The 15,979-nt window shown below is 45.6% G+C and overlaps 1 protein-coding gene across 6 annotated transcripts in view; it reads left to right on the top strand.

Annotated features, from left to right (window-relative positions):
* Nucleotides 1-15,979, top strand: part of SLC25A42 (solute carrier family 25 member 42) — a 42,411-nt gene that overhangs the window by 20,951 nt on the left and 5,481 nt on the right. For 5 of the 6 annotated variants that reach the window (XM_061602169.1, XM_061602170.1, XM_061602171.1 and 2 more), the window contains 6 exons: nucleotides 4,388-4,514; nucleotides 6,226-6,337; nucleotides 9,916-9,941; nucleotides 12,208-12,374; nucleotides 13,001-13,117; nucleotides 15,221-15,372. In XM_061602169.1, coding sequence (XP_061458153.1) covers nucleotides 4,388-4,514; nucleotides 6,226-6,337; nucleotides 9,916-9,941; nucleotides 12,208-12,374; nucleotides 13,001-13,117; nucleotides 15,221-15,372 — 701 coding nt within the window. Of the gene's footprint in view, nucleotides 1-3,580; nucleotides 4,014-4,387; nucleotides 4,515-6,225; nucleotides 6,338-9,915; nucleotides 9,942-12,207; nucleotides 12,375-13,000; nucleotides 13,118-15,220; nucleotides 15,373-15,979 lie in introns of those variants that run through there. The other variant, XM_061602172.1, reaches the window with a different exon arrangement.

Here is a 15,979-nt window from a genome sequence, read left to right as displayed (position 1 = left end):
TCTTCCATTATCAGTATTCCATAATAATCTTGCTGTCAAAGCCATAGTCATATAGTAAGAGTCTGATGGGAATTACCTCTATCCCAAATATTTTCTTGCCATCCATTCTGAATAGGTTGCTGAAATACTGCTGTAAAATCATATCTCTGTTCTTTTTTTCAAAATACACTGGGTCATCTCTTAAAAGTTTTTCCATTGTCACATGGCTGCAGTTAATTCCATAGATTTTCTCTATATTGGGCTCCATCACATCATTCCAGTCCAGAAGATTATCCATGCCATTGATAACTTTATCTCTAGAATCTTCATTAATTTCTTCAGAGATAACATTGAGTTCCAAACAATAGATTTTATTTCTAAAGTCCATAGACTCCAAATCTTGTTCCTGTTCCACGTTTGTTCCAATCTCCGGGATCTCCTCTCTCACAGGGACCCCTGTTCCAGTCTCCAGGGTCTCCTCTCTCACAGGGACCCCTGTTCCAGTCTCCAGGGTCTCCTCTCTCACAAGGACCCCTATGTCTTTAATCTCCTGTGTCTCCAAACAATAGATTTTGTTTCTAAAGTCCATAGACTCCAAATCTTTTTCCTGTTCCACGTTTGTTCCAATCTCCGGGGTCTCCTCTCTCACAGGGACCCCTTCCAGGGTCACCTCTCTCACAGGGACCCCTATATCTTTAATCTCCTGCTTCATTTTACTCAATTCAATTTTCAGCTCCTTACAACCCTGTCGCAGGTTTTGTTTCGTTATCTCAATCTCATCCATTATTTTCTGAAACATAGTTATTTCCAGATTCTCAGCCACTTTCTTAATTGCCATTTTAAAAGAAAAATATAGGAAAACCACTTCTTATTTCAGCAACAATTGGGTTAATACTCCAAACTTGGTGACATCACAGTATAAACAGAGCAGACAGCCTTATCTCTCCATGCTTAAGTAAACAAAATGCAGTTCCCAGGATCGAAACAATTAATGGCGGTCGTCAGGAAACAGATTCGTCAAAATAAAATAGACCAAAAAGAGAGTAGTCTCAGACAATATAATATTCTTCAAAATAAAAATCTGGAATAGAAATCCCTCTTCTGTGTATATCTTTAGAATGCAAATCCAGGACAGCTTTTTGCAACAAAAACAGAGATAAGCTATTAATTAGTGAGTAGCAGAGAGAAGTTATGGCTCCCCAGTGAGATGTCAAAAACCGATCAATCTGGCAAATCTCTTTTAAACAGCAACAATTTAAGTCAAGTAAAAGAAAAATATAGAAAGAAGGGTGCTTGCCTGTTAGTGCGTTCTCTCTTAGAAGATAAGATGAACGTTCGCTTTATCAGATAGAGCTTGTTGTTGAAAATCCGTCCCACCTTCGTCGGCTGGACCTCGTCCCATAAATTAATGAGATCTGGTCGTCCCAACAAAAATAGGCTTTGAGGTTAATCTCTTCGTTTCTCCCTACCCGGGAGAAGTTTAATCAGTCAAAAAAAAAAAAAAACCTGACTGATATATCTGAATAAGCTTCTTTTGAGGCAGGAGCCCGTCTCAAAAGCAGGCACAGGCTAAGTCACCCTTCCCGGAAGACACTTGAAGACACCAGCCACCTCTCTGGACAAGCATTCCCCTGATTTCTTAACTTGGATCTGCTTTGAGTGTTGTTTTAACTGTTGCGCTGTTTTAATGGGCATGCTTGTTAAATATTTTAATTACAGATATTTTAATGTAGTTGTCTCACTATCCATTTTAATGGCAGGCAGCTGCATTTTTATCATGTTATTTTGCTGTTGGCTTTTATTTGTCTGTGTACCACCTTGGTATTTCTGTTTGAAATGAAAGGCGGTGCATGTATTCTTTAGATCACCATCTTAGTCCTTGGCCATAATGAGACGCAGAACTTCATGTCAATACCATGGCCTTACTCTTGAGTGGCCTTCAAGTCCATTCTGACTTATGGCGACCCTATGAAGAGGGTGTTTATGGTAAGCGGTACAGTATTCAGAGGGCTGTGAGGCTGAGAGGCAGTGACTGGCCCAAGGTCACCCAGTGAGCTTCATGGCTGTGTGGGGATTCGAACCCTGGTCTCCCAGGTCGTAGTCCAGCACCTTAACCACTACACTACACTGGCTTTGTTGCTTACAAATCATTTTTTCATCTCTGCTGCATATATTAAAAAGAGAAAGAAATCTGTTTAATGCTACAAAACCTGCCCACCTCAGGTGAGGTGGGCATAAGGTTGGTTAGGATCTCCTGCTACATCTCCAGGTGATTTGCACTAGATCAGTGAGGGGTCCTCACTCTCTAGTCTTAAAAATGCATTAAAAAGCCCAGTGCTTGAGATTAAAACAGTTCCTGTTGCAATGGGAGAATTAAGTTAGTAGCCAAACGGTGAGCTTCAGCCGCCTGTGCGGGCTGCCTGCTTCCTTGCCGTGGGAGAGTTTGACTGTTGCCCGCATAATCTCGTTACCGCCCCTTGGCGGGGCTCAGATTGAAGGTTTAAGTGATGATGATGATAAAAATATCTTGGGGCTGCACTCCTGAACGTGTTTACTAACTAAGAAGACCGACTGAAATCAGTGGGACTGGTGTTTGGAGAGGTGGAAGGGACTGATGCCGTTCGAACTGCTGTTGCCTGTTTTGCTGGGGAATTTGAAGTATTATATTGCAGGGGAATAATGCATTCTGGAGCACTAAACTTTTAAAATTTCCAGAGAACGTAATCTTCCGTTAGTTGTTGTTGAGGACACATTGAGGAATGCCTGCTGTTGAACACCTGTGTGTTTCGAGAGATTCTGGGTCCTCAACCTGGTGCAGTCCGGAAATTGTGGCTGGGATACAACTAGGGAGACTTGGGTTCAGCCATAAAGCTAACTGGGTCTCTCTCTCTCTCTCTCTCTCTCTCTCCCCCCCTCAATCTACCTCGCAGGGTTGTTGTGAGAAAAAGAAATGGGTGGGTTAAAAATGTAAACAGACAGTCCCATTACATTTTGATGAGTAGAGGATGGATAGTTCAATCCTTTCTTCAGTTCCCAGCTGATACCAACTGTGGGGGATGGGGAGGGGTCAAGTATATCTGCTCCCCACACAGTCCTAGAGTTCCTAAGGCCAATGTGCTGCTTTCCAGATGTGGCTGAAATCCAGCAGCCAGCAGGGCCGATGGCCAGGTATGAATATGGCAGTTGGAGACCAGCAATATCTGGAGGGCTGCAGGTTAGCCACCACCCCTACAGTAAAGGATATATGTGTGTGTATCTTTTATCTAAGCATCACCACTAGTCCAGGAGGTGGTGGTGGGGAGTTCCTTGTTGCTTGTCGTTGCTCTGAAACCTGCTTTGCATTTACTTTTTAAAAATTATTGCCCTTGAGCTTAGCACCAGTGACCCCAATGTTGTACACTCTCTCTTTCTGTGCAGTTGTGCATTCCGGGCAATGGGATGTAAGAGCACATTTGTGGCCTGGGAGTTTCTTGTTGCAAATCCCTCATGGCCAGAAATAACCCAGAATGGAAAAGGGATAAAGGAGAGGGGTGGGGAAACACGTCTTAGTCCAAAGTCTGTTGCAAAGCGAAACTGAAAAGATTATTATTATTAGTAGTAGTAGCAGTAGCAGTAGCAGTAGCAGTAGTAGTAGTAGTAGTAGTAGTAGTAACATTAGTAGTAGTAGTACTAGTAGTAGCAGCAGCAGTACTAGTAGTAGTAGCAGCAGCAGTAGTAGTAGTAGTAGCAGCAGTAATAGTAGTAGTAGCAGTAGTAGTAGTAGCAGCAGTAGTAGTAGTAGCAGTAGTAGTAGTAATATTGGTAGTAGTAGTAGCAGCAGCAGCAGTAGTAGTAGTAGCAGCAGTAGTAATAGTAGTAGTAGTAGTAGTAACACTATTATTATTTGTTTTTGCACTCTCCCTGCTCTATATTTGTTGCTCTTGTTATCAGCATTTTATCAGCAATCTCCTGGCCTCTTTTGCATATTTTTTGACATCAGTGAACTGCAAGTAACAATGATCTGAGAAGCTGCCAGCACCTGTTCCAGCCTCCGAGTGAGTCCTCCTCCTCCGCATGTCTCCCACTACTTGGCCCGGCTGAAAGATCTCTATCCAGCTGCATCGCCTGTTTCCATTCAAGCTTCATTTTTAAGGACCGCTGTCTAGCTTTAATAACTGGCCCCTTAATTTGCTTATTTCCTCTTCCCTCCCTGTACCTTTTCCCTAAAAGTTATGACTTTTAGATTGTAAACTGGGAGTGTTTTTTTTTTTTAATGATCTATAAGCTGCTGTGGAAGCCTTTTTTGTGTGGCCGAAGTAGCGTTTTTCCAAGCTAGCATAGTCCCTTGATTTATGAGAAATCTTCCGTTTGATCCATCAGGTTAGTTTTTGAGTTGCTGGTTTAACTCCCGCTGCCCTCTCTTCCTCAGGAAGTCTGCTTCTCTTCCTAGCCAGCCTCTGAGTCTGGTTATGGGTAATGGTCCAGCGGCGGAAGGTCAAGTGGGTTTAAAACGGAAAGATGCAGAGCCTGGATTCCACAGTTCTATTTTGCCAGAGGTGAGCTATGGCTTGAGGGGGGGCATTGGTTTGAAGGGGGGCGCCTTTTGCTCCGTCCTTGTGGTAACTGCAAAACCACAGGAGATATAAAACCAGCAAATGATAGGCAAGTGTAATAAAATCAGCAGCAGGTAGGGGTGGGGGAATCAACCAGTAAAAAGATCCAAAATACTCTCTCCCCCCCCATCCCCTGATGCGCAGCCTTGGAGAAGAGGGTGGAGAACAACCAAAGCAAAGTGGAAGAGCCCATGTTTGGCATGCAGAAGATCCGAGGTTCAGTCCCTGACGGCATCGCCAGGTTAGGGCTGGGAGAGGCTCTTGCTTGCAATGCTGGAGAGCTGCTGCCAGCCAGTGTAGACAGTATTGAGCTAGATGGACCAATGGTCTGACTTAGTATTAGGGATGGGATCCACTTGTTGGTGCCAGTTCAAATGTATTCCGTTGAACTGGCAGGTGGTTCCATTCCATCTTTGTTTTCTGCTATCATCTGCTTTTACTATTCTGATTTTTTTCCCTCTCTCAAAATAACAATATTTTAATCGCTATTTTCATGTTTTAGGAAAGGAGAGAGGCTTTCCCAGTGTTTTCCTATCCACCAAATCCCCCCCTGCTTCTTCTTCTCCTCTGGGATCATGTTGGATCCCAGCAAAGAGCAGACCAGTCAGTTTCACCATGTTAGCAAAGCAGGTCAAGCTGGTTAATTTCACCTTAGTCAACTGATCAATTGCAAAGATGCAATAGATTTGGTGCATTTCTTTTTTTAAAAAAAGATCTGGTGGAGGATATGTGAACTCCCAGGGAGTCTGGTGCCAACTTTGATTCTCAGTGAAATTCTCTTCCGTCTGTACTTGGTATAAGACAGTTTCCTATGTTCCTATCGTAGCCTCTATGAATTTATCTAGAGGGCTGGAAGAGCAGAGTTTCCCCATCCCTGCCACTGAGATGTGAAAGCCTGGGGGGAAAAACCCTGACAACAGGGAGAAACAGAAAAATAGGTAAAAATGTGGGTTTTTTTTAGCCCCCCTCCAATTTTTATTGAAAAATAGGGGGGAAAACATGCCCCCCAATTTTTCCTCTTCCCCCCCCCCCCCAGGTCTTTACATCTTTACCCTGCCTTAGCCTGCTGTAAAACAGTTTTTCTTCCTCACCAGGCAGTGTGCAAGAGCTTCCTAGTTTTTAATACACAACCTCATCCTGACTCACAGAGATGTTTCCTTAGAAGCGCCTTCCCCAACCTGATGCCCTCTAGATGTTCAGGACTCCAACTCCTCGCAACCAGCAGTTGTCAGGAATGACGGGAGTTGAAGGACCCAAACATCTGGAGGGCATCCAGTGTAGAAGCCTTCCAGATAAGTCAAATATGTGTCCTGGCTTGCCAGGCCTCACACAGTTTGTGATAGACCCGCTTCGGGGTTGTGTCCAGTGTTAGTCCTACTCAGAGTAGACTCACTGAAATTGACAAGCATGGGTATCTTAAATCCACTTTCAGTGTGAGCAGAACTCAGTTGGATATAACCCATAGACCTACGATCTCGAGGCTTGGAAGGAAAAAAGAGGCAAAAATCCCTTTTTGCATTTTCATTTTTTTCCTTGCCTACCTGGCCAGAGCCATTTCCTGCTCGCCATAGGCAGTCAGGTGGTGGGACTTGTGAGTTTCTTGGCTGTTGTCTTGGATTCCCTTCCCCAACTCATCTTTGGTCTTGCTTTCTAGGGTGCCCAAGAGAGGAGGAGCGTCCTCAACTCCCTGATATCTGGGGCATTGGCTGGGGCTGTGGCCAAGACTGCAGTGGCACCATTGGACAGGACTAAAATCATATTCCAAGGTATTTCTGGGAGGGGTGATTTTTATACTCTGCATTAGATTGGAGAGAATTGGCACCAAGAAAAAAAATAAGTTCTGTAATGTGGATAAAATACTGGAACCTCTGGCACCACAGACGTCTAGAAACTTGGTGTTTTGTTGATGAAAAGCGGAAGTCCTCAGGATGCTGAATTCTGCACCCAGTTTTTTGGAAGGGTGTCTGTACTTGCATGGTACAACTTCAAGTGTGCAGGCAGGTCGCAGTTCAAGCATTCCAACAAACCATGATTTGTGCTAACCATAGGGTTTTTTTAAAAAAATAATCCCGTCTCTCTCTCTCCCCCCACCCCCAACAAATGTTGTCAATCAGGGCAATGAAGGCACTTTCTGTGTCACCATGACCGGTCCTGAAACTGGGCTAAACTGGGCCCAGATAAACTGGCTAAACTGGGCCCAGCTTCCTCAAAGCATACCTGAAGCTGGGCCCCACCACTAACTCGAGCATCTTGCCCAAAAAGGGGATATTTGCCACTGGGGAATAGTTGCTAAGCAATTCTGGGTCCAGGGAGGTCCTCTTAAGGGTTTGAGGTCTAACCAGGCCATTTGGCTGCACCCTCTGAACTGCCAACAAAAAGGCTTCAACAGTAGATTTCTACCAGTAGTTATTTATTATTTGATTTATATCCCGCCCAGGAGCCAAGTAGTAGTAATGATGACAGACAGCCAAACATAGGTGCAGGGAGGATCAGATCTGGTGCAGAGTCCTGGATTTAAAACTGTGGACTTTCAACTTTGAAAACAAGGCAGATAAGTCCCAGATTTCAAACTTGGTTTGTGACCCGGATTAAAGCATATCTCTTTATCTTTTTTGCATTTTGAGGATTAATCCTCTGATGAGATTTTGCTGGAAAGAGATTTGGCTTGATTTTTTTTCTTTTTTGGATTTGCTTTTCTCTAAGCTGGGATAATTGGGAGCAGCCAGAATCATAGTGAGGCTGGAGAGAAAGTTGATTTAGGACGTTGTGAATATAGAGAGAGTTTTGAAAGCAACAAACAACTTCACCCAAGCTTGCTCTGGATCCCTGTAAGGATTCTATTAATCACCTAAAAATTTATACATGTAATTGTGATTAACAAAACAGAGGTTTTTATTGTACTTCCAAAAATTTTGCTTCCACCCTCATCAGCTGCTAACATTTTGTGTGTCAGCAGCTGATGAAGGTGGAAGCTGAAATGTTTTGGTATATTGTAAATTGCAAGAGAATGTTGCTGATTAATAGTGTTCAAATTATGTTCTGATCAAATATTGATAAAGCACATAAAATAAATAATTAGGACTGCTGCTTAGTTTTAAAGAAATCATAGTTGGTTGATCAACTATGCCATTAACAGAAGTATAGTTTCCACACCGCGTGAAATATTGGTTCCCCTCTATTTGGCACTGGTTAGGCCTCATCTTGAGTACTGTGTCCAGTTTTGGACACTGCACTTTAAGAAGGATGCAGACAAACTGGAACGGGTTTAGAGGAGGGCTATGAGGATGATCAGGGGACTGGAAGCAAAGCCCTGTGAGGAGAGATTGAAAGAACTGAGCATGTTTAGCCTGGAGAAGAGAAGACTGAGGGGAGATAGGATGGCACTCTTCAAATACTTGAAAGGTTGCCACACAGAGAAGGGCTGGGATCTCTTCTCAATCATCCCAGAGTGCAGGACCTGGAATAATGGGTTCTTGTTGCAGGAAGCCAGATTTTGAGTGGACATCAGGAAAAACTTCCTAACTGTTAGAGCTGTACGACAATGGTGCCAATGACCTGTAGAGGTGGTGGGAACTCCACCATTAGAGGCATTCAGGAGGCAGCTGGACAGGCACCTGTCGAGAATGCTTTAATATGAATTCCTGCATTGAGCAGGGGGCTGGACTTGATGGCCTTATAGGCCCCTTCCAACTCTACGATTCTATGGACGTAAGTTTTAGTGGATGAGTTGACTTATAGTTGCACATGAATATGCATTTATTTTTTTTTAGCTAATGCATGTATGTGTCAAAACGGGGCCTCCTGTTATGCTGTGTTATGTACCCTGACCTGAGACCTTGTGGTAAAGGGTGGGTTGTTAATCCAAATAATAACTAAATATAATACAGCCTTCTTCAACCTGGTGCTCTCCAGCTGTTTTGGACTACAATTCCCATCAGCCCTCAGGGTTGGGTACACTTAATACAGTTTAATATGACAAATAGGATTTCAAGTTTAAACCAGTCGGTAGCCTTTCAATGCAGGACAGGGGGAATGTGTGTGGGGGGGACAGCAAAATCTTTATATTGTTTTCCCTCCCCCAAAAGGTCTGGCCAAAGAGCCACATTTTGACCTGCTAGCGGAAGGGCGTGGGTGAATATGTGAACACATAGAGGCATTGCAAGGTACTTTGAGCACTCACCCGCCACACAGGTTTGCATAAATGTTGAGAGTAACTCTAGGCCATTTTTGAGATGGCTGAGTGGCTGGCCCTTTGTTGGGACTGCACTTGACATTGTGCTCAGCCTGCAAACAAAGTGTTGTATCCCCAGCTACAATTCCCAGAGTGGCTTAACAATCCATTCCTCTTCCCAAGGAACTCTGGGAATTGTAGTTCTAGGGGTCTCCTAACAACTCTCAGCACACTTCACAAACTACAGTTCCCACGATGCTTTGGGGGAAGCCATGATGGTTTATTTATTTATTTTATTTATTTCTGCGATTTATTTATCGCCCATCTGGCTGGAAACCGAGCCACTCTGAGCGATGTACAAAGTCATAATATATAAGTCATAATATATAAGTTTAAACCGATATGCCACTGCTTTAAATGTATGGTGTGGATGTGTCCATGAATTTCAGTGGGTCTACTCTGAGAATAATGCTGGGAAAAACAGAAGGGAGTAGAAAAAGAGGAAGGCCAAACAAGAGATGGATTGATTCCATAAAGGAAGCCACAGACCTGAACTTACAAGATCTGAACAGGGTGGTCTATAACAGATGCTCTTGGAGGTCACTGATTCATAGGGTTGCCATAAGTCGTAATCGACTTGAAGGCACATAACAACAATGAGTAGAACTTAGTCGGTTCTGCCCAGAGGGTGGTAGTCGATGCTAGTCCTACTCAAGAATTTTAGTCCTGACCCAGAGCTTTAATACTTTTTTTTAAGGGAGGGGGTAAGAGATCTGTGATTTAGCACAAAAGGCCCCCTCCCAACCCCTCTGTTTGTTGTGGCTTGTTTGGACTGAGGGGTTCTAAGTCCTGATGCTTACATTTATGCCCCTTGGATGGCTTTACAGGAGGATTAGACAAATCCGCAGAGGAAGAGGAGGAGAAGGCTATCAGTGGCTACTAGCCACGATGGCTGTGTTCCCCCTCCCCTGTTGGAGGCAGTGAATGCCTCTGAGTACCATTTGCTGGAGAGTTGTTCAGAGGGGCTGTTGCACTCAGGTCCTGATTGTGGTGGGGCATCTGTTTTGGCCACTGGGAGAACACTGGGAGACTAGATGGGCCTCCTTTGGCCTGGTCCAGCAGCCAGGCTCTTCTGATGTTCTTTAAAGTGTGTTTCTCTCCTTTCTTTTTCAGTATCATCAAATCGGTTTTCTGCCAAGGTAAGGCAAAATGCGGTTCTCCTCTCTCAGCTCCATTGCATGGCTGAACAGGGCTTCGCCTTTTTTTGTAGGAGTTCTACCAATTTTTAGTCTGCTGTAATGAAGGTTTGTTCTTGGGTTTGTCGCAGTTTATCTGGGGCGAGACAAGCCATAAGTCTGAGTTTGGACAGCACGCTAAGCCAAATCATGGTTTAGCTCCCAAGTGGTGCAGCAGCAAGACCAGGTGAGGACCAAAGCATCTCTGATTTTGTCTCCACACTTGCGCATTCACACTAAGCTATGGTTTGGCTTCGCAGTGTATGTGAATTGAGGCACAGGGCTCTTCCAGACTGGTGCTATATTCTGTGACATGTCATTGACACAGTAGTAGTGCGTTGTAAAATAGATTATTTTTAAACAAACAACTATAAAGCACAAGGCAGATGTGCGTGCCTCACATCCATTCGGGCTGTCACCACCAATTTTCCTTCACTAGAAATACACTTTGATTTCCTTAACTATCTTGTTCCAGAGAGCCTTTGGGAGGGACTGAAGGTAGAGCCTGACACTGATTTTATGCCTTTTACGTTAAATTTTACCTTTGTAGCCCCTTTAGTACCAATACTGTATATAGTACACTATACAGTAGGGCCCCACTTTCCGGCATTCTGCTTTCTGGCGTTCCGCTGATGCAGCGGCTTTCAATTAGGGGAAATTCCCCGTTTTAAAGCCGATTTTGTGGTTTTTTGGCATTTTTGCGTCATTTTCACGTGACGCGGCCCATTATAGTCAATGGGTTCCACTTTACGGCGATTTCCGCTTTACGGCAGGGGCCTGGTCCCTAACCCGCCATATAAGCGGGGCCCTACTGTATATAGTATTTTAATTGTATCTTATGTATTTTAATGTTTTTGTGATTTTACTGTTTACAATTTTATTATGTACATGTTTGATTTTATTTTTGTAAGCTGCCCTGAGTTCCCTATTACAGGGGAGAAGGGTGGGATAGAAATATTATAAATAAATAAATAAAATTTCTATACTTTTTTTTCTTAATGTCCTCTTTGAGCATGAGGGGAATAGGGATTTGAATTTAGGAGCGGGCCGCAAAAGGAGATTTGCTGCTAGAGAGAGATTTTATCTGGGGTTTCTTGCTTCTCCCAGGAAGCCAGAGAATGGTCCTTCCCAGGGGTCATTGTTAGGAAGTGTCTAAGGGCCCCTTCCAGACTGGGTCTGTGTTTCTGTATGCGTGTGCATTCTGCAACATGTTGATGTGATAACAGTGCATTGGTGGTGGATTTATACTGGACCGCCCACACATCATTCTGCTTTATAGAATCATAGAGTTGCAAGGGGCCTTGTAGGCCAAGCCCCTGCTCTCAGCAGGAAATCCACAGCTGGAGCATGTCCCGCAGATAGCTGTCCAGCCTCTGCTTGAAGACATCCAGCAAAGGGGATCCCACCACCTCCCTAGGCAGTCGGTTCCATTGCCGAACTGCCCTTACTTATTAGCTGTTCTGTGATGTTTCCCCACCATCACTGCATTGTTGCCATCTAGAGGGGCAATCTTGTGCTGCTGTGCAAGAAAACTGGGACAAAAAATAAATAAAACCAAAACAATTTTGGTATGAAAAGTTACGGGATTTCAGCAGGAAGTTACGGGACATTGCAGTGGTTGGAAACAAAGCACTATGTCTGCCCCTAACCTTTTGCAGGTGCAAACAGCATTGGAAGTGGGATTGGGCATAACTGCCCCGATACCATCATGAGCACAAATCATCATGGAGTGTACAATAATCAATATAAAATAACAGAATCATAGAATGGTAGAGTTGGAAGGGGCCTGTAAGGCTATCGAGTGCAACCCCTTGCTCACTGCTGTAATCCAACTAAATAGTCTTTATGGATATGGAAAAATCCACCCACCCACCCATCCATCCACCCACCCACCCACCCACCCACCCACCCACCCACCCACCCATCCACCCATCCACCCACCCATCCATCCATCCATCCATCCATCCATCCATCCATCCATCCATCCATCCATCCATCCATCCATCCATCCATCCATCCATCCATCCATCCATCCATCCATCCATCCATCCATCCATCCATCCATCCAAAAAGTGGCAGCTGCACAGACTTTAGCTGTCATTAAAAATGCTAACCGCATTCCCTTTTTAAAACTAGGGCTTTTTGAAAACTGTATAAATGGTAAGTTGTTGCAAAGGCACGATCCATGAGATTGTGGCTTATATATACACACTGTTTCTCTTCCATCTAGGAGGCTTACCGCCTGATCTACCGCACCTACCTCAATGACGGCTTCTTCAGTCTGTGGCGGGGGAACTCTGCCACCATGGTCCGGGTGATTCCGTATGCCGCCATCCAGTTCTGTGCGCATGAGGAGTACAAGAAGATCCTGGGCAGCTACTACGGCTTCCAGGGAAAGTAAGAGTCTGTGTAAGATCTTCTTAACACAGGGGTGGGGAACCTCAGGCCTCAGGGCCAAATGTGGTTCTGCAAGCCTCTCTGTCTCGCCATTGGGGCTAAACACCCCGCTGGTCCTGCTGTGCGCCCTCCCTTGAGTGCTGGCCTAGAATGTGTCCCTTGAACTCTGATAATGACTCCTGCTTGCCTGAATGGAGGATGGAGAGGGGAGCGTGAGTGAGTGTAGGAAGTAGTCTGCGGTACATCTGGCCCTGTTCACCCCTGGCATGTGGCCGCCCAAAGGTTTCCTAGAGGGATGAAAAAGCTCCCTGTCCCCCTGCTCCTGAACAGCAGGCTTGGTTGGAGCTCACGGGGTGGGTGGGAAGGAATAACCAAGCAAAGGGTTGCAACCAAGGGTAGTTCTACGCACAGTATACCCATTGATTAAATAATATTAAATAATAAATAAGTTAAAGAACAGAACTTACTTAGCTCCATTGATTTCAATGGGAGGATCTACCAAGAGCCTCTTCCCTTACAAACTAATCTCTCCCTGGACATAATTTAACCGATTTTGTTCAGCCAGCAGGGACAAGAGCTGGGGAGCATCCTGCCTTTTAATTTTTAATTTGTTTTTCTGCTTTAAGGGCGCTCCCTCCGCTGCCTAGGTTCATCGCAGGCTCGCTGGCGGGCACAACGGCCGCCATGTTGACGTACCCCCTGGACTTGGTCCGTGCACGGATGGCTGTGACGCCGAAAGAAATGTGAGTGGTTGCTATGGATGCCGATGCGGTGGTGGGAGAAAAGGTCTACTAACTTATTTTGTATCTGGAGTGTGGAACCTTTTTCAGACCAAGAGCTACAAGGCAAATGCTGTTTTAGGCCCCATTAACAGAACTATAGTTTCCACATTGCGTGAAATATTGGTTCCACTCTATTCGGCACTGGTTAGGCCTCAACTTGAGTACTGCGTCCAGTACTGGACACCCCACCTTAAGAAGGATGCAGACAAATTGGAACAGGTTCAGAGGAGAGCAATGAGGATGATCAGAGGACTGGAAACAAAGCCCTCTGAGGAGAGACTGAAAGAACTGGGCATGTTTAGCCTGGAGAAGAGACGGAGGAGAGATAAGACAGCACTCTTCAAGTACATGAAAGGTTGTCACACAGAGGAGGGCCAAGATCTCTTCTCGATCATCCCAGAGTGCAGAACACGGAATAAAGGGCTCAAGTTGCAGAAAGCCAGATTTCAACTAAACATCAGGAAAAATGACTGTTAGAGTGGTACGACAATGACCTAGGGAGGTAGTGGGCTCTCCAACACTGGAAGCCTTCAAGAGGCAGCTGGACAACCACCTGTCGGGGATGCTTTTAGTTGGATTCCTATACAGGTAGAGAATGCCACAATCTGGGCACAGACAGGGAAACATCCAGGCCTGGATCCTGTGTGTGTGTGTGTGTGGGGGGCAGATAAATTGCTCTTTAAATGCGCCCCCCAATTGGTGTTACTGGAGTTTCCAGCTCCCCCCTCTCAGGAGCAAGTGGCTAGATTCACTCAGCAGTGGTCATGGTGATGGTTCAGTCTTGGGGCTGTATCCAGTAGTAGTCCAGTGTGGACACATGGAAGTTATGTTCATTCATTTCAATGGGTCTTCTCTGAATAGGACTGAGCTGAATACCATCCATGTGCTGGGAGTGGAGCATTCAGCTCCATTGGCCACCATGCTTCATCTCCTGTGATGTTGCAGGATAATTACATGGTGGCTATGAGGCATCTGTCAGTGCTTGACTCCCAGCCTATTAATAGCACCAGCACCGCCAGCACTTGTGATGGCTGAAGATGGTGGCAAGGGCCCAGAGTCGTGCTGGGATCCTGATGCTGGCTGTGGGTGCCAGGCCACCTCTTAAGCCAGCGGCTCCCAACCTTTTCAGTACGGGGACCCATGTGTCCACACTTACTTGGTTACAGTGACCTGTCGATTTATTGTCACATTAATTTTGTGTTGTTCTGTATTTGTGTGCTTAATTTCGTTTAAAGCAACACAACAGCAGCAGAGAGTAACAGCAGATGTTGAAATGTGAGTGTGCCAGCGTGTGCGTGTGGTCGCCAAAGAAAGCAGGCTTTTACCCTGCAACAGCATCACTGAGACTGGAGACTTAGTAAAATAAGAAAGGCTCCTTTATTTATAGAAATGCATAGTAGATAGAAAAGCAAACCTAGTTCTAACTAACTAAGTTGGAGGCGTAACGCCCAGGTGTAGGAGTTAGTCTCCTGGTAGGAGAGAGCAGAGACAAAGGAGTGTCTCCTCTCTCCCGGACAGCCAGAGAAGAATGGAGTGGATAGGGCGGAAGGAGGAGGGGCAGGTAAGCTTCCCTAAAGACGTCACAGTTTAGCGACAGAAGGATGTCAGTCAGAGCATCACAGGTAAAGGTAAACAAGCCTATTTTGGACCATAGGTCTTCTCTGCCACCATCTGCTAAAGAGCATTTTCCAAGTCTTAAAATGTAAGACTTGAGCCTTTCCAATGTTTGGTTACGTCGGGCCAACACAGCGTTATGATACGGCGACCAACCAAAAAGTTGTAAGAGGCATTCATCATACCAATCAAGGGTTGCAGGCAATCATTATTTTCGGATTGCTTATGAAGCCTGCAACCCACTTGCACAGGAAGTGGGTCACGACCCGGAGGTTGGGAAACGCTGTCTTCAGCAACTGTGCCTTGGCCAGAGCCAGGGTGTGACAAAGAGCCCCCCCCCCGGATCTTGGGGGGCAGTGCCCCGGTGCAGTTCCACAGTTTAAAGCCATTGGGCCCTTTGCTCGATCGGCGCAATTATCAGCATGATCTTTTCCTCTGCTTTGCCTGCAGGTACAGCAACATCGTCCACGTCTTCATCCGGATATCCCGGGAGGAAGGTCTGAAGACGCTCTACCAGGGCTTCACACCCACTATCTTGGGGGTGATCCCGTACGCTGGGTTGAGCTTCTTCACCTATGAGACGCTGAAGAAGTTGCATGCGGGTGAGAGTGGTGGAGAATGATGTCTGTGTGTGCCCGCACTTGCAGAGTCCCAGAGCAGTGATGCTCTTTCCTGGCTTTTGTTGGGGGGCAGCCACCCCCCACCTGGTGCCTGCCAAATGTTGCTGGGCTGGGCTCCCACCCCCCCAGCAGCATCCATGACCATTGGTTGTGCTGACTGCTGAGAACTGGGAGTCCCAAGAACATCTGGAGGGCCACAGATGTCCCCAATTCTTGCTCTATAGCCATTGTGCCACCCTGGAGTGTCCTTGGTCAACGACGAACGCTGTTCAATGAAGGGAGAGAATCTAAGAACGACTCTTTCTTTCAGATCTTATCCTTTGCGTTTAGATCTTTCTTCCCCTTTTAAGTCATTCGAAGTCCACAATTCAAGGTTGGCTGTTGGGACAAGAAGTGATGAATGCCACCAACTTTGGATGGCTTTAAAAGAGGATTGGACAAATTAATGGAGGAGGAAAAGGCTATCCATGGCTACTAGCCAGTTTGGCTATCTTTTCCCTCCGCCGCTGGAGACCGTAGGCCTCTGAATGCCAGTTGCTGGGAATCTCAAGTGGGGAGACTTGCTGCTGCACTCGGGTCCTGCTCGTGG

Source organism: Rhineura floridana, chromosome 18 (assembly GCF_030035675.1).
Source record: "Rhineura floridana isolate rRhiFlo1 chromosome 18, rRhiFlo1.hap2, whole genome shotgun sequence".
NCBI classification, from domain to species: Eukaryota; Metazoa; Chordata; class Lepidosauria; order Squamata; family Rhineuridae; genus Rhineura; species Rhineura floridana.
This window is presented reverse-complemented; position numbering and strand designations above follow the sequence as displayed.